Source organism: Cryptomeria japonica, chromosome 2 (genome assembly GCF_030272615.1).
Source record: "Cryptomeria japonica chromosome 2, Sugi_1.0, whole genome shotgun sequence".
NCBI classification, from domain to species: domain Eukaryota; kingdom Viridiplantae; phylum Streptophyta; class Pinopsida; order Cupressales; family Cupressaceae; genus Cryptomeria; species Cryptomeria japonica.
In genome coordinates this window covers 524,913,961-524,940,191 of record NC_081406.1, presented here as the reverse complement: position 1 = coordinate 524,940,191, position 26,231 = coordinate 524,913,961, and the positions used below count along the sequence as shown (strand labels likewise).

Below are 26,231 nucleotides of genomic sequence, written 5' to 3'. Positions count from 1 at the left end.
TAGAAAGAGAATAAAACTACGCTTATAGAATGTTAGAATTAGATAACATAATTTGATAGCAAAGCTTTTTGGAAACTGAACATGAGTTAGTTTAAAGTGAATGAAAATCATCCAAATAAATTTTGGGAGAAGTAGAACAGACCACAATGCCCAAAGCAACTAATATGTGGGCTCTAGGTTCAGTGGATTTGGGCATCGAGATTGTTCTTATGACATGCTCACTTCATCTAAATCCTACTGGGAATGTGATTTTTAGACCATATCAAACTATATGGAATCTAAATAATCAAAATTGACAAATTGGGGCTTCAGGCTGCTAGAAGCAACGCCCCCAAGATTGGCAGTAAGGACAATAACTTATTAATATAATGCATGGTGCCTCTGTTATAAGTTTGGAAATTGCCACCAGTTGTATTGGTAGCCAGAACCAGCACAAACCAATTGTCTTCAGAAGCAATGCCAGCCGATACAAATTTTGTGTCATTGACATTCTGAATATATTGTGAATGCGTGTAATTCTGAAATGCTATCTGTGGATCTAAACCAGGAACACAATCCGGCATAACTACTCCATCTTTGGTATCAGATACATTCAGATGGCAATTTTCCAAAAACTGTGGATAGTTTGGAAATTGAGGTTCTGTGCCAGGCACAGTGTCTTCACCTGTAGAATTACTACATACTTGGCCTTTGAACTGATCCGCTATCTGCTTTGCCAAACAAGCGGCATTTTCATTTTGGGTCAGAACAGGAAGCTTCATGTCTTGTCTAAACTTGTTAATATTGACCAATAATTCGTCTGACAAATCTGCAATGACAAATGGCATTGTTGTTAAAATTCTTGGTATATAGAACCATCATTCACAGATATATTTCATTTTTAATTCTTGTTGAAGATTTTTGCTAAGCAAAAATAGGAATGGGCCAGATAAAACCAACAACAATCACTCAGCTTTATATAATTGTTAGACCTCCTTGGCTTGAAAAGATGGATTTCATTAACTGAACAATATTAGTCAACAGCAAGGGTAGTGATAGCAGCCATTAAGGTCGCCTTAAATTAGGGGAGTTCTTGCTGCCATAAGATAGGCTTAAATTATTGCAGCTGCAAGTTTCAACTAAATTAGAGTGATAGCATCCATAAGGTAGCCTATAATTATTGCAGCTGCAGGTTTCAACTCAAGTACATTAGAAGACAACATACATACACTACTAAGTTTCAAAACATAAGCATCTGAAATTTTCACAGTTAAACTCTTGAACACAATCATCAGACAGTAATCATGTTTCACAATCTGGTATTACTCTGTGCCAAAAGACTATAAGAAATCTGTTAAGGTCTCATTGTCTACATCTGGGAGCGTTCAAATTTTTCATCCTGAAAAGGATCAAGAAAAGTATCTCCTGTCTGCTTATCTGATGCAACTCAGGTTCCTGCAACATTGCATTAGATCTAGATTGCAACAATAATGATGGAACAAAATTTGTTTCTTCACCAAAATTTGTATTTGCTTGCAACTCTGAAATTTAAGAATGTGCTCATCTCTTCAAACGAATCATATTACCATGGAATTCAGTTTGAGCTCATTCAAAAAAACACAAGTACAAGGAATACAATGATCAGGAAGATTCTCAAGTACTATATAAAGATAACCCCCTACCTCTAAAAATCTGCCAAAGGGTTTGTCATTAGAAACCCTCAGGAATAGAAGAGCATGTTAAGGTTCAAGCACTTCAACCATTAGAAACAAATGTCAAGGAGCAGTTAAAACTTAAAACTTAAACCGTAGGGTACAAATCCCTTGATAATGAAACAGGCAAAGTATATCACTGAGCTAGAAAGGATGCATTTTATGACCCTCCAACCACCTTTGTCGAACTAAATACAGATGGTATGGCCTGGGGTAATATCGTAGACATGGTAACTGATCTATGCCACATTTAACATATTGGAGGCCCTTGCCATGAAGAATTGGTTATGCATTGTCCGTTGCTTCCTATCTATCACTGAATTTAAGAAGGTTTTGCCTAAGGATCAACCCTTTTAAGTGGCAGAGTAGACGAAATAAATATGATATGGACATGGTGGGTGACCACTGTTGGCAACAATTAGCCTGCACCTTCCCAAGGATTTCCAATGGCAAAAGCGCAAGTTGGTCCTTATCACTATGTGTAGATCACTTGATCCGGACTGTATGTTGAGGCAGCATTTATAGAAAACTAGAGACACGAGGGATGCCGTAATTCCACTCCTTGCAGGCAGCTATAATGCCATGACAGATTTGTTCTTAGGGTTGCATTCAAACTTGGCCTTCCCTTCTGTGCCTCCATGCTTGGACCATTGTAGTACCTGGTGATCATCAGGTGTGGGTTATTTGAAAACTCACAAATCTAAGCTCTGACATGGGTGCCATGCTAGAAGCCATGATGGATGTTACTTTATGAATGTTTGTGTAGGGATTAAAACAGTTGGCTTTTCATTGTTGAGAGAAATGCCACTGGAATTCTTCAAATCATTCTATATTCTATGGACCATCTAGCCACTGTCTCCAGAGGAGTTTTGAGATCTTTAGGCATAAAAATTACTGTTTTAATGGTAATCAGTCATGATATCCATAGCATTATCTTGTTATCTACATCACTTCAATCATTGAACCTGATCAATTCTCCTTCCTATCTCCATTCCTCAACTGCAGTTAGGAGTTCTAGCACTCTCTTCAACCTAAAGGCTTAGCACAAGAAGTCCAACTCAAGATACTCTTCATCTCTTGACATTATTCCTGCGGTTTAACTAAACATTTCTTCTTTAATGGATGAATCTGGTTGAAACTTGTTCATTACTTCATCACATCATTCTTCTGTTTGATATAATTATTTGTGAAAAGGATTACAAAGAAGAGCACACTTCAATTTTCACTGTACTATTTCCTGTATAACAAAGCAAGGATTTCTTGTTTACCATGGTGCTCATTCTGGTAGCCATTCTTGTTTCTAAGAAGGTGAACCTTTTTGAGCAGCTGCTTATTCTCCTCAACTTCTTCAAACAGGCAAATATACACTACCCACATCTTCTCAAGATTTACTACAAAATGAAGTGAACAAAGATTGCTCTAATACCATCCAAAAAAAAAAGATTGCTTTAATACCATCCAATAAAAAAAAGATTGCTCTAATACCATCCAATAAAAAAAAAAGACTAAGTTGCAGGGTTCGCCAAGTTTCGGGCCTGGTACTGGTCCGGTTTGTTTTGGGTTTGGGTCCCGGTCCGGTTCGCCTTTGTGTTCGGCCAGGGTTCGTACCTGGGCAAGCTGGTTTGTCCAAGGAGAACCCAGGACGAACCTAGGGCGAACCTGGAGACCTGGGTGCCCAAATTTACATTTTTTTTTGCAAAATTTTATTAAATTTATAGCAATGAGTTCAGATTTGCAGATTTGTATGATTGTTTTGCAAGTTATCACGCAGGTTTGCGACTTAAAATTACAGTGTTCCATGGGGACACGTTTCCCCCCCTTTTGGGCCATGTCTCAAAGACGGGGATGTTTCCGGGACGGGGGGACGGGGACGCGATGTCTCCCACCGTCCCACCACCGCCACCAGAGCTCCGTCGGAGATGGGGAAATGTTTCCAAGCTCCTTGGGAGACTCCCAGGCGTCTCCAAGTCTCCTTGGGAAACTCCCAAGCGTCTCCAAGTCTCCTTGGGAGACTCCCAAGCGTCTCTTGAGGGGCGAGGAGACTTGTGGGAATCTCCCATCCGATGTCTCCAAGACTCCTTGGGAGACTCCCAAACATCTCTTGAGGGGCAAGGAGACTTGCAAGAATCTCTTGTTCGAACACGTCAGACTCAAAAAGCAATTGAAATCCTTTTTTTTTTTAATTTTGAGCATTTTGCCATTTTGCCTTTTGTAATGCTATTGCTATTTGCTACTCACTGTAATGATGTATCATGTAATCATCATTATAGACTTTGTAATATCAGATATTAATATGATATTTTAATGATAGAAACCTCCAATTTGACAATTTCATTTGTCAAATTTGAAATTTTATTTAGCAATTAGCATTCAAGAAATCTTTGTATTTAGATTTAATATTTCAAATTTTGCTATTTTGTAATTTTACTAATTTCCTATAGTTCATTTGAAATGTAATTCTTATACTGTTATACTTCTTTTCACAACTAGTTTTTCAAGTACTATAAGTATATTTATAATTATATCAGCACCACCACCCTGCCACCCCTTGCCACCGTCCCCCCGCCATCCCCAAACTTAAGCCCTTTGTCCCCCCATCCCCAAAACCCGTCCCCAATGGCCGTGGAACACAGTAAAATTATTAAGAACAACAACAAACAATTGATAGATTTATTCAATTTTTTTATGGTGAAGCAAGATAAAATAGAGCAGCAAACAATTGAGTTCTGACCTCTTACTTATTAACCTTATACAATGTACTAGAGCAATGTTCAATCACAACATCAAAATACCCATGCATTAGCTCATTCTAATTTACAATCCTTGGCTTATGAAAAGAAACAAAAATATTCAGCTTCCTGAGCTCACTTTCTTGACTGCTCATTCTTCTTCTTCTTCATCTTCAATGGCATTAGTCATTTCCGTGAACGACTTCTGCTGTTATTCTTAACTGCTAATGCATTTAGTCTTGATTTGCAATTAGTCTTTCATCTTCTTGGTGCTATTCTTGACTACTATTGCACGAAGAAGAAGAATCCATTAGATGATTTGAACTTAGTATAAAGTTCTAATTGTTGCAAGTTGAATTTTGAAACAATGATACTTGAACTTGATATTATCATTTTAACATTTTGATGTTGAACTTTAAGTATATAGTGCTATGATGGTATAAACTACAATCATGATGCTATGATTACAAGTTTATGATGTTTTTGTTGTTTATATGATATTATGTTGCATTCTAATCTTAATTCATGCTTATATATATATATATATATATATATATATATATATATATATATATATATGTTTTTGTACTAACAAACCCAATCCCCATTTCAAAAAAATTCCGTACCGGCAAACTGGTTCTTCGAACCTGAACCTGAACCGGCAACTTAGAAAAAAGATTGCTCTAATACCACTAGTTCCTTCCGTAGGCACAATAGGAAACACACAACAATTCTAGGATTGATACGTTAAAGTGCTGCAAAAGAGTCAAACCAATTGTAGAAAAATTCTGTACATGAAACATATCAGATGATGGTACAGAATTCTACCAAATAGAACAAATATGTAATGCAGCACACAAGAACAAAGAGACAAAAATGTAAGTATATACATCATGACTAATGTAAACTTTGTACATTTGTAAGATAAATTATATTACAAATTGGTAGAATTTAGAAGTCTGCAAGCATTAAATTATGTATTGAATCTTCCTAGTCTAATGCCGAGAAGGAAGTATATGTGTGGAGTCATGCTTCTCAAGGGATGTGCATATAATCCTTGTATGAAGAGCACACTTCACACGTAGTGCTAAGCTACATGTTGATATCCCTACTCTGGCGATTCGGGGGTGAGAAGAGGGTGGATGACCATGTGTCCTTTGGTCTCCACTGTTATGTGCTATTGTGGAAGATCTTGTGCTAGAAGAGTTGAAGCACAATAAGTCATCAAGCCACTTATAGAAAGGTGACAAAGTGTTTGTGATGACATAGCATATACTGACAAGGCGACCATGTACTGTCACCTTTGGCATTAGATTGGCCAGGGAAGAGTCCAGCCCTTGATACTGCTAGACAAGTAAAAGAGAACAATAATAATGAATTTTGTTGAATGAGTGATGCTATTCTGAGCAAACTCTACTAAGGGTAGGTTTTCTTTCCATAATCTTTGCCTTGCTACTAGATGCAACTTTATTTTCCATAATTAGGTTTTCTATTTTTCTATTAATAACCTCACTGTGAGTGAACTCTGATTCTCTACTACTGAAATTGAATTCTATAGCCAAATGTTGAAATAAATACTTGTCAAGAATTACACGGAAATATGGAGTCTCTAAATATTATAATATTCTGTGGGAATGCAAACTTCTGATTATATTCTATTAGGCTATTAGCAGAGTCTCAAGATATTGATTAGTAACCATTCACATGCCTTTACCTCTTTTTGGATTTATTCAATTTGATAGTAAAGAAATCATTAAAGCTCTATTAAGTGAAATTAAATCAAATGGACCCCTTTTTCTTGACTTTTTTTTAATCTTTCCTGATCCTGATCTATTTTTTAATTGTCTTTTGAATCAAATAAGATAACACAGTGTGGTTCCATTTATTGTGCCTTTGAATATATCATCTCTTACTAAATGTCCTTTCCACTTGATTTCAAATCAAGCTACTTTGCTAGGCCCATTATTTAATATTCATGCCTTGAAATCTATCAAAATACTTAAACCTTATAATTGTGCATATGAAAAATGCTTGCTAACATCTGAAGTGCCTGGCACACATCTGAGTAACAATAATCCTTATACTTATCTTATTACACAATTTGCATTCAATACACAATCTTATTGTTCTGTCTTATTTTTCACTAAAATGCCTAGCAAACAAGAAGACAATTTAGATGGTTGAAACTTGAAAGTACCATTGTCTAGATCCCAAAAATGTTTTTCTACTTCTTGCTTCCCTTGTAACTTAATCTATAGGGTTTTCTAAGAGTTGTTTAGCTATTTGATTTTGTACTTAATGACCCATGTCCCTTTGGGGGAGTAGTCTTAATGAAAGATCATCAAGAAAGACGGCATTCTATCTGTTATACAAAGGTTTAAACTTACTGTCTGTTTTGGGTTTTAGCCTATTCTTTTAAGCTTTGTTTGAAAGTCACCGTAGCTATGCTTTTGTTTTCTAGATAGTCTTTTACCTTAGATGTAAGATAATTGCTATTTTTGCACATCATCTTTGTTGTCATAATAACTTGGCATTGTTCTCTTGTTGAAACTGCAATAATTATTCTCCATATAGGGTCAGCCATATGGTTGCTAACAATAATGTATGTGAGCATTAAATCTTTGTTCAGAGCCTCACAAAGTTAAACTCAACTTGGACAATGCCTCTAATGGTAACTGAGATGAGCTGAAACAAATGGCATTATGAGATGGCTTTAAGTTTAGAGACACTTGGCAAATCCACCAATATAGAATGGAAACCCCTACTAAGGAAGGTGGCATGCTTCTGGCAATCTCTCCAAAGAGTTCTAGTAGAAGTGGTATCCTAGCTCTTGATAGATAAGTTGGCAAGCAATTCTAGAAGTGACCACAACCACCAGAAAATCACTCAGATTATAAAGTTATTCAGTCTCTTGCCAATAGTCAATCTTGAATTTATTTTGTATTGCAAAGTTAGATGTTCCGCAAAAAGGATGGCAAAACCGCAGCCAATTTAGCTATTAGCCATGAAAATTGGAAAGCTTCAAAGGCTTGAAGAATCTGCCTTGGTTGATGGGTAAATAATGACCCCAATTATTCCCTTATTCAGTCCTAGATTATGTACCAGACCATGTTCATTGGAACTATATCCCAAGTCCAACAACTACTTCAGAGTTGAGAAATTACTTACTTTTTACTATTAGCTATTGGTGTTGGAAGGCTTGAAGAATCTGCCTTGGTCGATTGGTAAATAATGACCCAAATTATTCCCTTATCCAGTCCTAGATAATGGACCAGACTATGTTCATTGAAACTATATCCTAACAACTACCTCAGAGTTGAGAAATTATTTAACTTTTGCTCCATCAGATTATGATAGGCAAAACACATAACCTCGTTTAAGTTTGAAACCTTTTTGTGTGTTGCGAGGAGTCAATTATCCGCTCAATGGCAGTGCTAGTTTGTGGCCCTTATGATTGTTCTTTGAGCACACATGCCTTCTGTTATATCACTGGTGGAAAAATGGTAATAGTGTATGCCTTTATGGATGTGCTTTAAAAACATTTACCTCTTGCCTTACCACATTTCCATGAGGAACCAAGCCTTCATTGGGCTGCTTATGGCCTTAAAAAAACATAGGGTGGGGGACATCTGGATCTGAAATGCACTTTGCTTCAACAGAGAATTTATCACTCACCTCTACATTGAATTTATCTAGTAATTTCCCTCAAGACTCTTTCCATGTGTAGGCCCTCATCCTTAATGGTGTTCAGTTTCACAATAATAAACAAAAATTCATTGGTGATGGAGATTGAGGGAGACTACTATTGTTGGGGTTCAGGTAAACTGGAGCAATAAACAATATTAATTATAATGCGGAATAAAAGGCCAAAATAACAATTCACAACAACACAGATTTGATATGGTTCACCCAATGTGAACTACATCCACAAAGAAACGGTCGTCCACTTTCTTCTATTATCCAAGAAAGAAACAAATTACGATCTCATAGAATTTCACATTCCATAGCCACTTATTTATCAAGCCTTTTTGGCATTTTATGAAGTTCGGTTTACATATCAAAATAAAAACTGATTCCTCTATTAAATAATGGCCAATTTTTGTTTTAGGAGTGCTGCCCCCAATATCCCACAAATCCCTACCAGCAAAGAAACAAATTACAATCTCATGGCTTTTCATATTCCATAGCCAGTTATTTATCATTCCTTTTTGACAGTGTACGAAAATCGGCTTACATATCAAAATAACAATCAACTCCTTTATTAAACAATTGGCAATTTTAGCTTTGGCGGTACTGCCCCTAACGTCCCACAAACCCCTATCGTGGGCTCCGCCCTCGAGCCCTTGTCCCCATAATTGATTTGGGTGGAAAATGCAACTATCAAAGTCACCAAAATTTAAGCCCTCCAACATGATCAGTCGCCACATACCAACAATATCCCACTTGGAGACTGATCGGGCTCCACACCAATCAATCTCCCAATTATAGACTGATCCTAGAGTAACACCACCACACCTGTAGCTCCCTCTGGATTGATGCACCTAGACTTGGCTTGTTTCTCATCTCCACCATTATCATGCTTGAAGGCCAATGAAAACTGAGCAAGAAATCAGTTTCTCCCAACTTACTGCCTTCATTAAAATACCTACAAGATTTTAGCTAGTGTGTATTGTTTCCAACTTCAACTATCCATCTTCTAAAACTAGTCGTATGAAATGGTACCTTAGTTGTATATGTTTAGTCTTGGAATGAAAGGTTGAGTTCTTTGCAAGATGAATGGTACTCTAACTATCTCTTTACTAGCCTCTATAGCAAAAACATACTTTGCTTCTAATGTTGAAAATGCAACAACCTTTTGCAAGTGTTAAATCCAACTAACTGTTGTTCCACATACAACAAACACATACCCTATAGTACTTTTCCTACTATCCATATCACCTGCCAAATCTAAATCAACATATCCTTGTAGACTAGAGTTGGAACCTCCAAAACATATGTTGAGTAGCAGTACCTCTCAAATACTCGAGAATCCACTTTACTACATTCCAATGCTCTTTTCCAAGATTATTCATATACCTGCTCACAACTCTCACTGCATGTGCAATATTTGGCCTTGTACACAACATGGCATACATCAAGCTATCAACTACTAAAGAGATGGAATCTTGAACATGTAGTCCATCTCCTCTTATGTCTTGAGACACATCTGCTTAGTCAATTTAAAATTGGTTTTGCATCCTGCATTTGAAATCTTTTCAATAGCTTCTCTATGTACTCACTTTAGACAATGTTAATCTCCAATTTTTCCTGTCTTTTGTTATTCTCATACCAAGGATTTGTTTTGCTACACCCAAATCCTTCATAGCAAATGACTTTGCTAATTTTTCTTAAGCTCATTTATATGTTGCATATTAGATCCGACAACAAGCATGTCATCAAAATACAATAGCAAGATAATATAGCTACTATTATCCAATCTCTTAAAGTAAACACAATGATCAAAATGACATTTGCTATACCTTGTTCAGTCATTAAACTATCAAATTTCAAATACCATTCTCATGGTGCTTTCTTCAAGCCATACAAACTCTTTTTTAATCTACACACTAAGTTATCCTTCTCTTTGACCTCATATCCCTATGGCTGTTGCATATAGATCCCTTCCTCCAAATCCCCATGGAGAAAAACTATCTTTACATCTAATTGTTCAAGATACAAATGTTTTAATGCCACAAGACTTAAAATAGTTCTAATTAAAGTAATTTTAACAAGAGAAAATATTTTATTAAATTATATACCTTTCTGTAGTGTCATAAATTGTACACCCCTAATTAGGGTTGTCCAATTCGACGATTAGGTTAGCACCCGCCTTAGTGTTTCACATTGTATCTTGCATTTACAAGGTTCCTTTATGATTTAATTAAATCTAAAGTGCTCTCTCATCAATTCACATATCATAAAATTGGGCCCTTAACCCTAAGCGTGCTCCTTTTTATTCAATTTTGATTAATCCTAATAAAGTCCTAATTCCCATATTCAAAGCATATTTTCCCATATCTAAACACCTTGGATTGGGCCACCAAATTAGATTTTACTTTGTAATCACGATATTTTGCATCCCTAGAAATTTGGAAAAAAGTTGGTCGGACCGGTATGCCCACCATACCAGTCTTGACTTTTTCTCCCCAAATTTCAAGATCTTAATTTGGTGGTATTATAATGTTCAAATCCCACTTTGTATGAAATTTGATCAATTTTAGGTCGGCCTATGATCAAAATTAAAGATAGTGTTTCATATATATAACCTTTTCTTTCCTCATTTGAAGGATCCATTCTCTAGCAATTGAAGGAGACCTCTTATGAAGTGAAAGTACAGGTTTTATGTGAAGTCTACAATCACCAAATTCATCATTCATTAAGTCTTCATCAACCTTTTTCATCAATCATGGAAGCTTAGGAGATATTGAAGAATAGTAAGGAGATCACCAACTGTTGATTAGCTTGTCTCCCTTAGGGTTTGGTATGGTTTCATGTTATTTTCATATCTCTATGTGAGTTTTCAGATCTATACATCATTGAATTTCAGATTTACATTATTGCTTTAGATCTACATTGCATTTGTGATTTGAAGCATTTACATTACATTCATTTAGGGTTTTTACTCAAAACATAGGGTAGAACTCTAGTTTGCATTTTAGCTCATAGGAATTTTACAAACATGAGATTCTAGGGCACGCACATATTTCAATACATTATTGGCTATTTGTGGAGGTGGAAATCACCAAAACAAGGGGTTTGACTAAGGCATAACCCTATATAGCCCCAAACACACCATTTTCTAGCTTGCAAGCACAGGTATAGGTTTCCATCAATGGGGGCAATTTCCGAGAGATCTCAGTAATCTGTCACAGAGTCATCCTCAAAATTTGGACCCAAATCTCTGGGACTGGAGCACCTAGCGCCCTAGTCCTCCTTAGTCAATTGCAAATTTTGGCAGTGTAGATCCAGTGCAAGCTCAAGCAGGTTCAGATTTTAGTATCAGGAGCACATCAAAATTCCCTCTCCAGATCTGAACTTTGTGTCTTAGTTTCATTTCTGTATCCAATTGTTATTTGTTGTTATTCTCATTACTTCTACTAGCTTAGTTTGTTTGCATCTTACATTTAGCACATTCCCTTTCATATCAGCAAAGGAATAGAAACCCTAAAAGTATTCCTTGACTCTCTTTCACAAGAGTTAGTCAAAGTGAATCACTTTCTTAGGCTCTTTCGTATTCCAATGTATGGATGAAAGTGGGATTAGATCCTAAACTACCCGATCCCACTTTTCACCATCACACTTTCTTCTATGCAAAACCCTTTACAACAAGTCTTGCCTTGTACCTTAGTTTTCCTCCATCTTCTTCATCCTATAAACCCATTTGTTTCGCAATGCTCTTTTACCTTCAAGCAACTAAACCAAGTCCCATGTCTAGTTTTGTATCAAAGAGTTCATCTCCTCATTCATGTCTTGCTCCCACTTCTTTCTAGTTTCTACCTGCATTGCTTCTTCATAACTTTGCTACTTAACCTAGTAGATCTTCTTGCAAGAGTTAGAGGTACTTGTTGTTGTTCTAGTTGTTGAATATTTCAATTTTCTAACACCTTTGGAGTTGCATTTTTTGGGATTTCGTCAAGCACTATATATTTTGTGTTTTCCTTTTCCTATTTATTTCCCTACAACTAATCTTTGTACATGACCTTCTCACTGAATATCGCATCGCTACGCCTAATAATTTTGCGATTTCCATAATCCCATAAATGATAAGCAAACTGATAAAAGTACACTTCTTGGATTTTGCCTCAAGCTTTGTTTTGTTTTCTATGTCAATGTGGAGAAATGTTTCACAACCAAAAGTTTTCATAAATGTGTGGTTTACCTTTTTACACGTTCGTGCCTCCTCTAGAATACCACCATCTAAGGAACTTGAAGGTTCTTTGTTTATAAGTAAACAACAACATCGACAACATTTGCCCAAAATTGTAATGACAATCATGCATGCAATTTCACACTCCTTGCGAGCTCCATGATTGTTCTATGCATCCTTTCAAACACCATTTTCTTGTGGTGTTCCTAGAACTATCTCCTGTCTACAAATCCCATGGTATGAATAGTAACTATCAAACTCTTTGCTTCAATATTCACCTCCATTATCTTATCTAAGACACTTCAACTTATTTCCTATCTCATTCTCAACCAGAGCTTTCCATTTCTTAAAAATATCAAATACATCAATTTTTTTGAGAATGAAATAAACCCAAGTTTTTTTAGTTGCATCATCAATAAAAGTAACATAAAAGAGCCACCAAGAGATTATACCTAAGCCAATCCCCATACATATAAATGCAAAAGCTCTAACTTTCCACTCTTCTTTTCCTTCCCAACTCTAAGGAATCTCTTTATTGTTTTTCATAAATAAAATTTTCACATAAATCTAAATGAAAATCAACCTACTTCAAACTTAATAATTAATTCCTTGAATGGAGAATCTCCATCCCCTTCTCACTCATGTGCCCAAGCCTATGGTGCCATAATGTTGTATCTGTTTTTGTGGAAGTTAAGGAAATAGAAAAATTAGAATTGCCAATATATAAATACAATATACCTACCTATTCTCCTTTTGCTATTATCAATGAACCTTTAGTAACCTTTCACAAATTGTTTGTAAATGTAACCATGCAACCTTCAATTCCCAATTGTCCTACTTAAATTAAAATCCTTCTCAAATCAGGCACATGCCTCACCTCTTTCAGCAACCATTGATTTCCATTTGGTAATTTTATCTATATCTTACCCTTTCCAACAATTTTGCAAGGTTCATCATCACCCAAATAAACCTGTCCAAAATCACTTTGAACATAGTTTAGAAAATATTTCCAAAGAATCAATAATATTATCTAAAGAAAAAATTAAAACATCTTGCAACACATCACTTGCTACATTTGCTTCCTTATTACTTTCCTGTTATTTATCTCCTTGTTTTTCCTTTCTGGACCAACAATCTTTCTTCAAGTGTCCTTTGTCCCTGTAATGCCAACACTTTAGCCTTACTTTAGATTTGGATTTGCCCTTCTTAGATTTCCAACAATTTGTTGGGCTCTTCCCTCTCTCCTTCTTTCCACGTTCTCCACAATTAAAGCATTACCTAATGTCTCACCTATGTTTTACGGTCACATTTCCTCACTAAGGATAACACCAACGGCATCATCAAACTTTTAAGTGTTTGAACTAGAGACGGAATTACTTATAGCCATGACCAAGCTATTCCAACTTTTTGGCAATGAGCACAAAATCAAATGAGCCCTAACCTCATCATTAAAGGCTACTTTTACAGAACATAATTGACACCGTGTTAAGCTCATTTATGTAATCAACAACAAATCCACCTTCTAACATCTTCATATTAAATAAACGTTTCATAAGAAGTACCTTGTTTGAAGCTGAGGGAATTTTAAACAGTTTATCCATTGTCAACATTAGATCCATTGTTGTTTCATTTGATAAATTGAAAGCCACTGACACTGTTAGGCACAATCGTATTGTACCTAGTGCCTTTCTATCAAGAATCTCCCATTCTAGATTTGTCATATTTGTCGGCTTCTTTGCTTTTCTACCTAACAATAAGAAAAATCCTTTTGATATAGATAGTCTTCCAATTGTATCTTCCATAGCTGGTAGTTTTGGCTGTTAAACTTTTCAACCCTAAACTTGCCTTCTTCCGCCACTAGTCCCACTCAAATCTGAAATATCCTGCCAAATGACCAAAAAATATACAACTCTGATACCAATTATTAGGGTTCAAGCAAACCAAAGCAAAAAACAATATTAATTACAATGCAAAATAAAAGGCAAAAATAACAATTCACAATATCACATAGGTTTAACATGGTTCACCCAATGTAGGCTACATCCACAAAGAAACAACCATCCACTTTCTACTATTATCTAGCAAAGAAACAAAGTAAAATCTCATGGCTTTTCACATTCCACAGTCACTTATTTGTCAAGCCTTTTTGGCAATTTACAAAGTTCAGTTTACATACCAAAATAACAATTGACTCCGTTATTAAATAATGGGTAATTTTATACTTCAAAGGTGATATATGGGGTGGAAACTGGAGTCTATGTGGACTTTATAGCTGAGGCATAAAAGAATGTGAATGAGAGGAGTCGGAAGGCAAGACAATTGGAGTACCCTGTTGCTGAAACTCAAACATGGAAATCTGCCTTCTCTGTCACTTCTTGTGAGGCTTTTATGAAGTGTAGTGCCCTATATCTTCAGCTTTCCTATTCCTATCCTCAAGGTTTTCATCAGCTCCATAACCCTCACTAGATGCTTTCTCTATTGTTTGGCCTTGGAGCCTAAGCTATTTTTCAGCCACAACTTCTTGCCTTGGTGCCATGCAGGAGAAGCAAAGTATATTTGATTACAATCCAAAGCTTAAACACAAATCTCCACTTCCAACACATCACAATTCGGATGGTGGAGTCTTTACACAGGCGTAGGAGAGCAGCAATTGCACTAAATGTGTTGTATTAAGTTGGGGCGAGGTCACTCTTGATTGTATGTGTTGATATCAGGGAAAGGCTATGATAGCCTTTAAGGATGTGGCTATATTTGTGGAAGGTGAAGATTTTGTGTGTGGTTCAGCCCCAGCAGCCACTCCCTCAGTTTGTTGAGATTCTCTAAAACCCATCCATGATGGATTACACCATATTGATAGACCTCCATCATGGAATTAAAGAGGCCCTCTTTGATGTGAAGCTGCACTTGAAAATGTTGAACAACGAGGGAAGTTATGTCAATACTGATAGTATTAACCAAGAGTTAAGTTTCCTCCACACTATTATCTTCAAGTTGAGTTCACGGTTTGATCAACACTTGATGAGGGAGTTGGACATGGATATATGTGAGAGAGGCCATCTGGCCAAAGAGAATTACTATGTTTCCTGGTTTTTCTATTAATTGCTGGGTATGTTCTAACTTCTATGCACGATGCCATGTCCTAGTTCATGGGAGGTGAGGCAATGATTATTAACTCTGGCTTCTATCTATTTTTGTTGAGAACTTTATTCCACGAAAGATTGCTGAGCTAGACTTCTGGATGCTTTATATCTGGATTGTATTTTCATCATAGACATTCACAGTGGCATATCCTAGTTCATGGGACGTGAGGCAATGATTATTAACTCTGGTTTCTATCTATGTTTGTTGAGAACTTTGTTCCATGAAAGATTGTTGAGCTAGACTTCTGGATGCTTATATGTATTTTAGTGACTGAATTATGGAATTTTGCAGAAGACATCATTAAATATTTACTTGAAAGATATCAATAATCTAAGCTCTATACCTTGGTAACACTCTGAAAGACTTTTTGTGTGCTCTATGGTGAATATAAGAAATCTTCTTTTTTAAACCAAATAATTAAGAAAGGTATGTGTTGTGACCTTTTTCACACATCGCCCCATTGCAAATGGGGACCCTCCCTTTTTTCCTGCTTTCTAGGGTTTTTGTTAGAACGTTGCGACCTTCCACTTCAGTTTTGCTCAATTCTATCACGTTTTAAACGGTTTGAGTCTTAAGGATTAAAAGTCAGTTTTTGCAAGCCAAGTGATAACAGAGTCTAGACACCGTCAAAGTGCCTAGAAAGGCCAAAGGACAAAGAACGCAATTAATTTGGACGAATTCGAACAACTTTCTATTTTTGGAAAGTTTTTTTTTTTTTCCTATTTTTTAGGAAGTTTCGTTTTTGGCATTTTTAGCTCGATCCCGGGGATGGCTATTTTTAGAAAGTTTTTCCTATTTTTAAGGGATGTCTGCTTTTTGCTTTTTCGGAGTGGGGACCTAGGGTTTACACCAACACCACTGACCTGCATTGATCACGATCGGAAACTTTCAAGTTTTGACCCAAAAAGCTAAGTTCCTACTTTTTAGGGGCCATGACACTTCGGATGGGTTACCTAAGTATGGATTTCAAATATCATGTTAATCTAGCAAAAATGGAAGAAGTTGCTAAATTTTAAAGTTTTCCAAATATTTCTAAATCTGGCTAATAGTGTCTAATGTTGTGACAGGAGCTTCTCAAAGTCCACCCTCATGGAAGGGAAGCATGGCCATGATCTTCATGAAGTCCGCCCAAGGTGCAACTACAAAAGTCTGCCATGAAGGTGAACTCCAAAAAGTCCACCCAAGGTGCAAATGCAATGGTCATGTTCTTCAAAAGGTCTGCCCTACTCTTGATAGCAAAGTGGCATGAGCCAAAAGTTCACCCAAGCATTGGAACATGTTTGAAAACGTCCACCCAAGGTAAAAGTGCATAAGTCTCACAAAGTCCGCCCATGAAGGTGAACTCCAAAAGTCTGCCCAAGGTGCACCTCCAAAAGTCCACCATGAAGGTGAACTCCAAAAGTCTGCCCAAGGTGCAACTCCCAAAGTCCGCCCATGAAGGTGAACTTCAAAAGTCCGCCCAAGGTGCAACTCCAAAAGTCTGCCCATGAAGGTGAACTCCAAAAGTCCACCATGAAGGTGAACTCCAAAAGTCCGCCCAAGGTGCAACTCCAAAAGTCCTCCCATGAAGGATAACTCCAAAAGTCCACCCAAGGTGCAAATGCAATGGTCATGTTCTTCAAGAAGTCCACCCTACTCTTGATAGCAAAGTGGCATGAACCAAAAGTCCGCCCAAGCATTGGAGCATGTTTGAGAAATTCTGCCCTCCTACAAAGACCAAGTGCATAAGGCAAGGGAAGTCCACCCCATGACGGAGAACAAGACTCACAAAGTCCGCCATGTGCAAGAAGGAGAGAAGCCATTCAAGTCCACCCTTGGTCAAGGAATATGGTGCATAAGAGGAACAAAGTCCGCCTTGAAGGTGATGGCAATGGGTCATGAAGAGATGAACAAAGTCCGCCCTCCTTGGTTCTTGGAGTTAAGAAAGTCCGCCTAACCTGCATAAAGTTCCTAAACATCATTAAGTCCGCCTTCATGGAGCTCAAGATCAGTAAAGTCTGCCATGAGTAAGGTAAATGAGGTTAGTAAAGTCCACCTTGGAGGTATTGAGAAAAGAATCAAGTGAAGTTTACCTTGAGGATGAGGAAATATAGCTAAGTGTATGAGATGGTGCCAAGAAACAGATCAAGTCTGCTCAAGAAGTAAAACATATGGTGCATGACATCAAGAAAGTCCGCCTAACCTGCAGGTCTATAGTGCTTAACTTCAGCAAAGTCCGCCCTGCTATAGATGAAAGGTTCAAAGATGATAAAGTCCGCCCTGTTGCAGATGAAAGGTTCAAAGATAACAAACTTCATGAAGTCCACCCTATGGTTCCGACCTCAAGCATGTGATGGTTCCCAACCTTCAAAAATGTCCGCCCAAGGTGATAAATGATGGTTCCCAACACTCAAAAGTCCGCCTTATCTTTGATAAAGGTTGAAATAAGTCCAACAAAGTCCGGCTTGGGGTACGAAGCAATAACAAGAATGGTGCACGAGTCTCCTCGACCCCGCCCAAAGACAAGGGGCATGAATGTGGCAAAGTCCGCCTTGGAGCTGTTAGGAAAGGTTTTGAAGTTCGCCCTACCTCAAGTGCAAACAGAAACAAACTTCATGAAGTCCGCCCAAGTGAATGAGAATAACATGGTATCAAGAAAGTCTACCCTTGATCAAGATTTTAGATGATGGCTGAACACGATGAATGTCTGAAAAGCTGAACTTTAGATCACATCAATTCATATTTGTGAGGAGTTATCCAGAGCTTTTTACCCTCCTCCCGCGCAACATAAATTGGCAGTTGAAGGCAGGATCATCACAGAAAGCACAAATTGAGTTCCAGGCCAAATTTAGAATTGAAGACAAGTCCACAAGCAAGGTTCGTCCAAGCATAGAGATGGCCAAAATTTGGCTAAGGATGAGAAATACTTCACGAAGGGATTCTTCCTAAATTCAAGGCACTTGAAAGAATCTCAAGGCATCAAGAAAGAAAAGTTCTCAGACTTGGAGAAGATATGGAAAAGTTAAATAAATTTCCAACTTCTTGAAGGATTTCATCTCCTGAAGAAATTAAAAAGACAAGCTCCCAATCAGAATCAAATGGTGACAAGAAGAATCGAATTTCAATACTTAGACAATTTCTTCACACAAATTGGAGAATCCAAAGAAGGCATCCAGCACGCTAAGGTGGCGCCTTGTCATCTTCCAACCAATCAAATTGTTCCAAGTCAACATGTCCAAGTTCAATGAACCTGACTTATCCAGAAGCTTCTAGAAGGGCGCACTTCACAATGCAACAACCTTCTATTTTTATTGTTCGTTCATATTTAGCAAGAAGGACAAGTGTCCCCAAATATAATTTTCTCATTGGTCGAGGGGTAGTTAGTTTTGGGAAACCCTAATTAGGGTTTTATCTTTCAATCTGGGCCCTTAATCACTATTTGATCTCGGTCGTTCATTGTTTTCTGGAAAACTATATAAGGCTACCTCCTCTCATTTGGAGAGTGTGAGGCTTTTGATATATTGTTGTGTGAAGGTCATTTTTTCAAATAATACATTGCATGCGCGCTTTCTCTTAAGGCTTTGTAATCTCTGTTATTTGAGTGATTAGCATGGTTTCAATTTCCTCAACACATTAGTTAAAAGTTAATTTAGATTTGCTTTCAAAGTTGTTAGAATTGAATGAAGGATTTGACAAGTATTAATTAACGGTGTATCTTTTCTCATACTTTTGGTGAATGGATGATTTCCATTTCACTGTGCAAAGTTAGTCTGAGCCTAACCCTTGTGTATGCCAAAACTTCGATCATAAGCACAACCCATTGAAGATTGCACCCGCTTTGTGTAGTTGTCCTTAGTGTGGCGAAGCAAAGTGTGGTTTCCCGAGAACACCTAGTTAATACCGTCTCCAAAATTCGTAGGTTTAGATCAACTTTCTTAAACCCTATCCCCTTTTTCCTTTTTGAAAGTCTAAATCCCGGAAAATCCAAAAAAGAGAAAGAGCCTAAAATTGATAAATCCATCTAAGTCCAGAAGCTTGAAAGACATTCGTAAACGTAAGTCCCCCTTGAGATTTTCAGCATGCACTACCCAAGTAGCTATCCCACTAAAGTCGCTTGTTCGCACATATAGACCTTGGAATCAGCAATGATTTTTAGGGAGAGGATAGAATACCTTTGGGTATCTTATTCTAATGTTTGGTAGATGATAAAACAAACACCAACAATATGGTACAAGCTCTTTTACCATTAAGATATAAAATTTGTATCTCCCTCATTATACTGCACCAAAAGTGTTTTTCATATCATTGTAATTGGATCCAACATGTAGTTGGAACACACAAAGAAATAGAATGGCTTTGTAAAGGGGATTTTTTGAACTTTGAACTATAAACATTTGTCATTTCCTGGTACTAAAAGGGAATAATATGCATAGCTACCTACCAAAAGAATTCTATTAGTATGGTAATGGTAGCAATAAATGATTTGCCTTGGCAAAGAAGACAAGAAAAGCATCTGGTCCAAACGTTAGCTTTCTTCCTTCTAAAGGAAATGACAGACATAAGGATCTAACTGAACATTTATCTAACCAACAATATTAACCCTCTACAACTAAGCAACACGCATCTGAGGAAGCTAAATCAATCAGGGATATGCATATTATCACCTGTCTGCTTTTTTGTAGTGGATAACATAACATTGATAACTGGCAATTTCCAATTTACCTTTTTGGAGCTTCAAATCCATAATAAAACAAGGTAATGTACAAACTACCATCATGGGACACTAAGAGCGCTGTTATCGCCAAAACTAACTTACGACATTTATCCTTCATGTACAGGAAAGGGAGTAGTATATCATGCAATCTTTGTAAATTTTGGCTTCTATAGTTCTAGACGTACTATTTTAAATTTTGGCTTTCATAGTTCTAGAAGTAGCATATCATGCAATCTTTGTAAATGTTAGCTTAATTGGTTAAAATGTTGTGTTTTCATTGTGGAGACGCAAAGTTCAAATCCCCATAGGGACATCTGATATCGAATTCTAAGTTGTGACTCTTGGTCTTGCATAGTTGGCTTCTAATGTGGATGTGGTTTCTAAATTGAGTGGATTTCTAAGGAGTGCTCTTCATCTTCCATGGGTAATTTTTCTAGTGGGTTTGCTCATAAAGAGCTTGTATTGGTCTCATGTTGATGCTTGTATGAGCAGAACATTTGTAAACAATATACAATATAAAAAAAAAGTTGAGGCTTGTGGGAACTTTGGTTCTTCAATGTCCATGATAGATGGCTCTATCAATATGTAATTTGTAACTGTCTGGTTTGTTGCATAAAGTAATAATTTAAAAATATATTTGTGATTAGTGCTCGGTATGTAATTTCCCTATACAAGTTCAAAAGGCATTACTGATCCAAGATTCCAAAGTAATACAGGTTCAAGATGGACACCATTGACTCGACACTGCAGATTCAATGATATCATTCAATGTCCATCAAAAGACTTCTAATTTGTAAATTACAGCAAAAGGAGAGTAGTCAAACACAGAATGTAAAGTCACCTTTAGGTTTAATTTCATAACATCATATACCTATGCAACATAGTAAACATAACTGTAGCCAAAGCTATCATCATATAAAATCTTTTCTAGAATTTTAAATTTCTAACATCAAAACATGCCCACACAATTTTTATTTCCACTCCTAATCAAGCATCTACTTTTCCAATATTCTGATCTATATCTCCAGACTCCAACAATAGTAGTATTCTATTTATATGTCATTGACATTGCATGGCAGAAGTGTAAATGGTTACTCGGGAAAAAGAAATGCAAAACATAAAAACAATCTTAAAATCTAAAATATTCATTAATTAAGAAAATTTTGCTTTTTTTTAATTTCAAAAATAAATATATATTACTTATACTTGAAGGTAGGGTTTTTTAACTAAAATTATTTAGTTTTACCTAAGAGGGTAGGTTTTTTATTAAAATTTATTTTACTTTTAAATCAAAGCACTAGTATAACAAACAAAGGACAAGCCCTAAAACTGTAGGTACTACTATCATGAACCACACCCTGCCATTTTATAGGACCCCAAAGTTTTTTACCTAAACCCTCATTAGAGGGTAAATTAAAAGGAAAACCTCATTGGAGTCTAGAATTTTAACTCTAACATAAATCTGTTCAAAATAAAACTGTAAGTCTAAAATAGAAAAACTAAAATGCCCTAGCCTTAACCCTAAATTAAAAATGCATAATCTTCCTGTGCTTTTAGTTTTTGGCCAAAGTATTAAAATGAAGTGTGTGTGTGTGTGTGTATAATTCGGAACACTTTTTGACAAATCAGTAAAAATTTGAGGAATGGCACAGCAAATGTAGCAGGCCACAACTATTTGTGATTAATTGCAAGTTTTTAATGTATAATACTACCATGATTCCAACTATACAGTAAAAATTTGAGGAGTAGCACAGCAAATCTAGCAGGCCACAATTACTTCTGATTAATTGTAAGTTTTTAATGTATAATACTACTATGTTTCCAACTATAGTATCACCTCCCAACTCCAGTATCGAACCTTCTTCATCGAAAAAAGAAGCAAGCAAGATTTCCAATCAAAAACACAGGGCCTTGCATCGGAAATTTGGAACTAATAAGATTTAATCAAATAGAATATCTTGTGAGACCATCCCCTGCAGTAAACTTATCTTGACATCTGAATTTCGGACAAAAACAAAGTCACAAAATCCACCAGACTTGCAAGTTCAATCCTTTGAGGTTGCATTATTTTCACAAAGAATAAGCCCGGCTGTTGGATGTTCAATCTACACTCCAGGAAAACCCAAAGAGCCAGTGATATAATGGTAAAGTGCACAGAAGGGCCAATAGAAGGAGATTTGCCTGAGTCCTTGCGAGTCCATGTTTTACAACAATGCAACCAACATTCTTGATCTGTCAAGGTATACCATATATCTCTAAAGACAAAAGGGAAACCAGTTTCATACAACACTAAACTTGAAACCCCTATTCAGCTTTGACATATTGAAACCATTGTGCAGAATTGTAGACCAAAATTCCAAATCCATAGCAAGCTCCCAGAGTCAAGAAACTCTCTTACAATCACAAACCTTTACTTTAACCTCATGTGTGTCGTTCAACAGATCCCAATCCTTCTTCAGCACATTCCCAATCGAAGCATATAACTATCCATGACCAACATGCAATATATCATATATCCCAATCCCAATGATTACATTTGTACATACGTACAAAGCTTCACTTGAGTTCCTGGTTCAGGCTACTGGGTAATGCAGTAAATCTCAAACTTTTCAAATCAACCAGGGGGCGTTAAGCTAATACAGATCAATGCTTAGCACCATTAATTTAAGCTAAGCCAATGCAAAATATGCCTACATGGCATCTAATCCAAAATCTAAATAGGAAAATGTGGACATCTCCTTGTCCCAATCATAAGTTATCAACATCGTTTGATCATAAACATATTGAAATCGTATTACAGTTTAAAGTGAGATTCAAGCATGATAAACCAAATGTAGTAAAGATGCCAAAAAAGGCACTGGTAAGACATGGGTACCTACCATCCGCCATGGAGAGACTCGGGAAGATGATGTGGGTACACAGGAAGAGCAGCAGCCACTGCTTCAGATTAAAAACTTTCATGGCCTTCAGATTGAAAACTTTCATGGTTGACGCGATACTGATGATTTTGAGAAAAGTAGAAATGTCAATACCCTATTTCTCAGCAATGTACCTCCCTGGGTATACTTCACAAATCTATATAAAAATGCTCTTAGAATTTTCCTCGTCAATTTGTATTCTCAGAACTGGTAAAGCTATAACGTTGTAGTGAGGAAGGTGCCCGCTTTTATCGTGGGATGGGTCCCACAGAAACAGGTTACACGTTGACTACAACATAACGATTTACTGGTTTGTGAATCCTCTAACGAAAAAAGGTGTTCTTGAGCTGGCTTAAAAAAAGGAAAATTCTTTCCAAAATTCCAAGAAAAGGAGCTTAGAGGTGGCTTTTTTATTGTGATAAAACAGTCGAAATTTTTCATTTTTTGTGCTCAAAATTTGATTGGGTTTCGTTTTAAATTTGTTGCAACAACAGAAAAGCTCTCTTTTTTATTGCTATTATATTTTCTTTTCCTTTGATTAATTAAAAAAAAATTAAATAAAGTTGCTCATTTAAAATTGAGAAGAGAATAAAATCTTTCCAATGGATAAATTAAAAATATTTTAAATTTATTTTGAATATAAAAAAATTGTTTGTACAAATACATCTAATAATATTAATATTAATGTTTTTATGAATAAGTTTATTTAATTTGATGGGTGGTAGAAAACATCTTCTCAAATCTATAAGATTGGAGTTCTAAAATCAAACACAAATATAATATAAAGTCACATATTGCATACCTTACCTTTTTAATAAGTTAGGTAAGTTTAATAATTTATCATGTGCAATCATTCATTTATCATCAATATTAGGTCATTGAAACCAAATATGAGAAAATTTACATGTAAATATATACATGAAAATATGATCAATGTCCAATAACACTTCCAACAAGCATCTACAATATGAGCATATTACAATCAAGTAAATTGGTAGATGTCAATTCCATAAAAAGCCATCTTTTGAACACTTCATACACTATTACAAAACACCATAAATATGTCACATACAATTCTATAAAACAATTTGCAATATATGGTTGATGTTGTTTTAGCTTGAATATAAGAATTTGTTTTATTAATTCCATAAATGAATAAAAAATGTAGATGACTAAAACAAATCTATTAAAAAAAATATAAGTTGGTAAAGATGACCTTTTTCTATATCATTAAAACAAAATAAAACTAATTTAAATATCAAAAAAAGTAAAATTTATTCAAATTTCTAAACATTTTTTTAGTTTGATTGATTGTCTTTCATATCTATAACATAAATATATTTGTACGTTTTTTTCAAGGATATTTCAAATTACATTTAACAATATAAAAATAATAATTTCATAGTCTTTCATATCTATAACATAAATATATTTGTACGTTTTTTTTCAAGGATATTTCAAATTACATTTAACAATATAAAAATAATAATTTCATAGTCTTTCATATCTATAACATAAATATATTTGTACTTTTTTTCAAGGATATTTCAAATTACATTTAACAATATAAAAATAATAATTAAGTTATGAAATAAATTACAATAGAATTTTGAAGATGAGAAAATGGTTAGAGTGTTCGCATGCATATATTAATCATAAAAACACAAATAAATCATAAAAATGCAAGTGATACTCTTATACCTTCTTCTCCTCCCTCAGATTGAGCCTTTGGTGAAGTTAAGGATGCACCCCTCCTCAACTTGTTTGGATTGGCTCCAAGATTAGGTGTGGATTGCTCTCCACAACACAACAACAATATTTTGATGGATAGATGGATGGATGAGCACCAAAATGGCTAAGTATGGGAACCTAATTTGACTATAGTGATAATGATGATTCTAAGCTTATACTAGCAGCATGAGATTGCACAAATGATGGATATAAAATGAAGCGGGGGAGACCCCAATTTATAGATTTAAAAATAGAGAAATGGAGGGTCAAGATTGATTTGGGATGAAGGGTCAAGATTGAAGGAAAGTGGTGGAGGGGATTGAGAAGGCAAGGTGTGGGATTCAAGACATTTGATATAAATGCATTTCTTGTCTCCACACACCTAGAGGTACATGGGGAAGAGATTTCCAAGTACATTGGGAGAATAAATAAAAAATTAAAATTCCTTGGGAGAGGACAAGAGAATTAAAATTCTCAAATAATGGATTGCATGGGGGAAAGAGGAGAGAAAAGGAATTAAAAATTCCTTGGGAAGTGAGGGAGCATGGGAAAATGGAGAAATTTGAAATCCTTGAAATGACCAAAGTTGGTGCATTTAAGGTTTTGGAAGGTGAGAGGGGACAAACCATTTATGCCAAATGGTTGACTTATTCCTAATCATGGGGATTAGGAATGTGCAAATGATTAAAAGAGAGATTAGATGGGTTAATAGAGGATTAGAGAGCAAGTGGATGAATTAGGAGGATTTGACAAGAGGAGAGAGAATGAGTGGAGGAATTAAAATTGAAGAATAATGATAATCAGGCTTCTAGAAGAATTAATTAGTTTAAGTGAGGATTAGAAGAAGTGATTTGTAGGAATCACTTGAGTTAGGTTAAATAATTAAAATTAATTAACTAAATGGGACTTGGAAGAATTGGTTATTTGGATGACTTTAGAGGAATAGGGGAAAATTAATTTATTTGATAAATCAATTATTAAACTATAGTGACAATATTAATTAAATTAAATTTATTTACTTTTGAGAAGAGTAAGGATAACATAATTAAATTAATTAATTATGTAGAAAGGATAAATTAATGAAATATTTAATTTAATTAGTTTTGGACGTCTACATTTTGCCCCTCTTTTACGCAGTGACAAAATTGGCGATGAGTAAAAGATAGAAAAAGGATGCCCCGGCGTGAAGACGCGAGTGGTATATGCCCCTCGAGAAGTTAACCGAGAAATTTTTTTTTAAAAATAGGAAAATTCTCAAAAAGAAGAAAACTAGCAAGAAGGAGAAGAGAAAAGGGAAGTAAAAGAAATGTGGACAAGAAAGGAGATAGAAGAAGGGCAAGAAAAAGGTGTGAAGGGAGGTCCTATATAAACCACATAGGGCCTTAGGAGGGGTCATTGTCATGCATACACCTTGGAGATTGA

The 26,231-nt window shown here is 35.9% G+C and overlaps 1 protein-coding gene across 1 annotated transcript; it reads right to left on the bottom strand.

The window, feature by feature from the left end:
* Window positions 1–23,456, bottom strand: LOC131052198 (uncharacterized GPI-anchored protein At3g06035). Its single transcript, XM_057986817.2, has 2 exons — window positions 23,040–23,456; window positions 1–808 (listed from the first exon to the last, which is right to left on the bottom strand). The coding sequence occupies exons 1-2, from the start codon at window positions 23,143–23,145 to the stop codon at window positions 309–311; spliced, it is 606 nt and encodes a 201-aa protein (XP_057842800.1). The 5' UTR covers window positions 23,146–23,456; the 3' UTR covers window positions 1–308.
* Window positions 23,457–26,231: the final 2,775 nt, after the last annotated feature.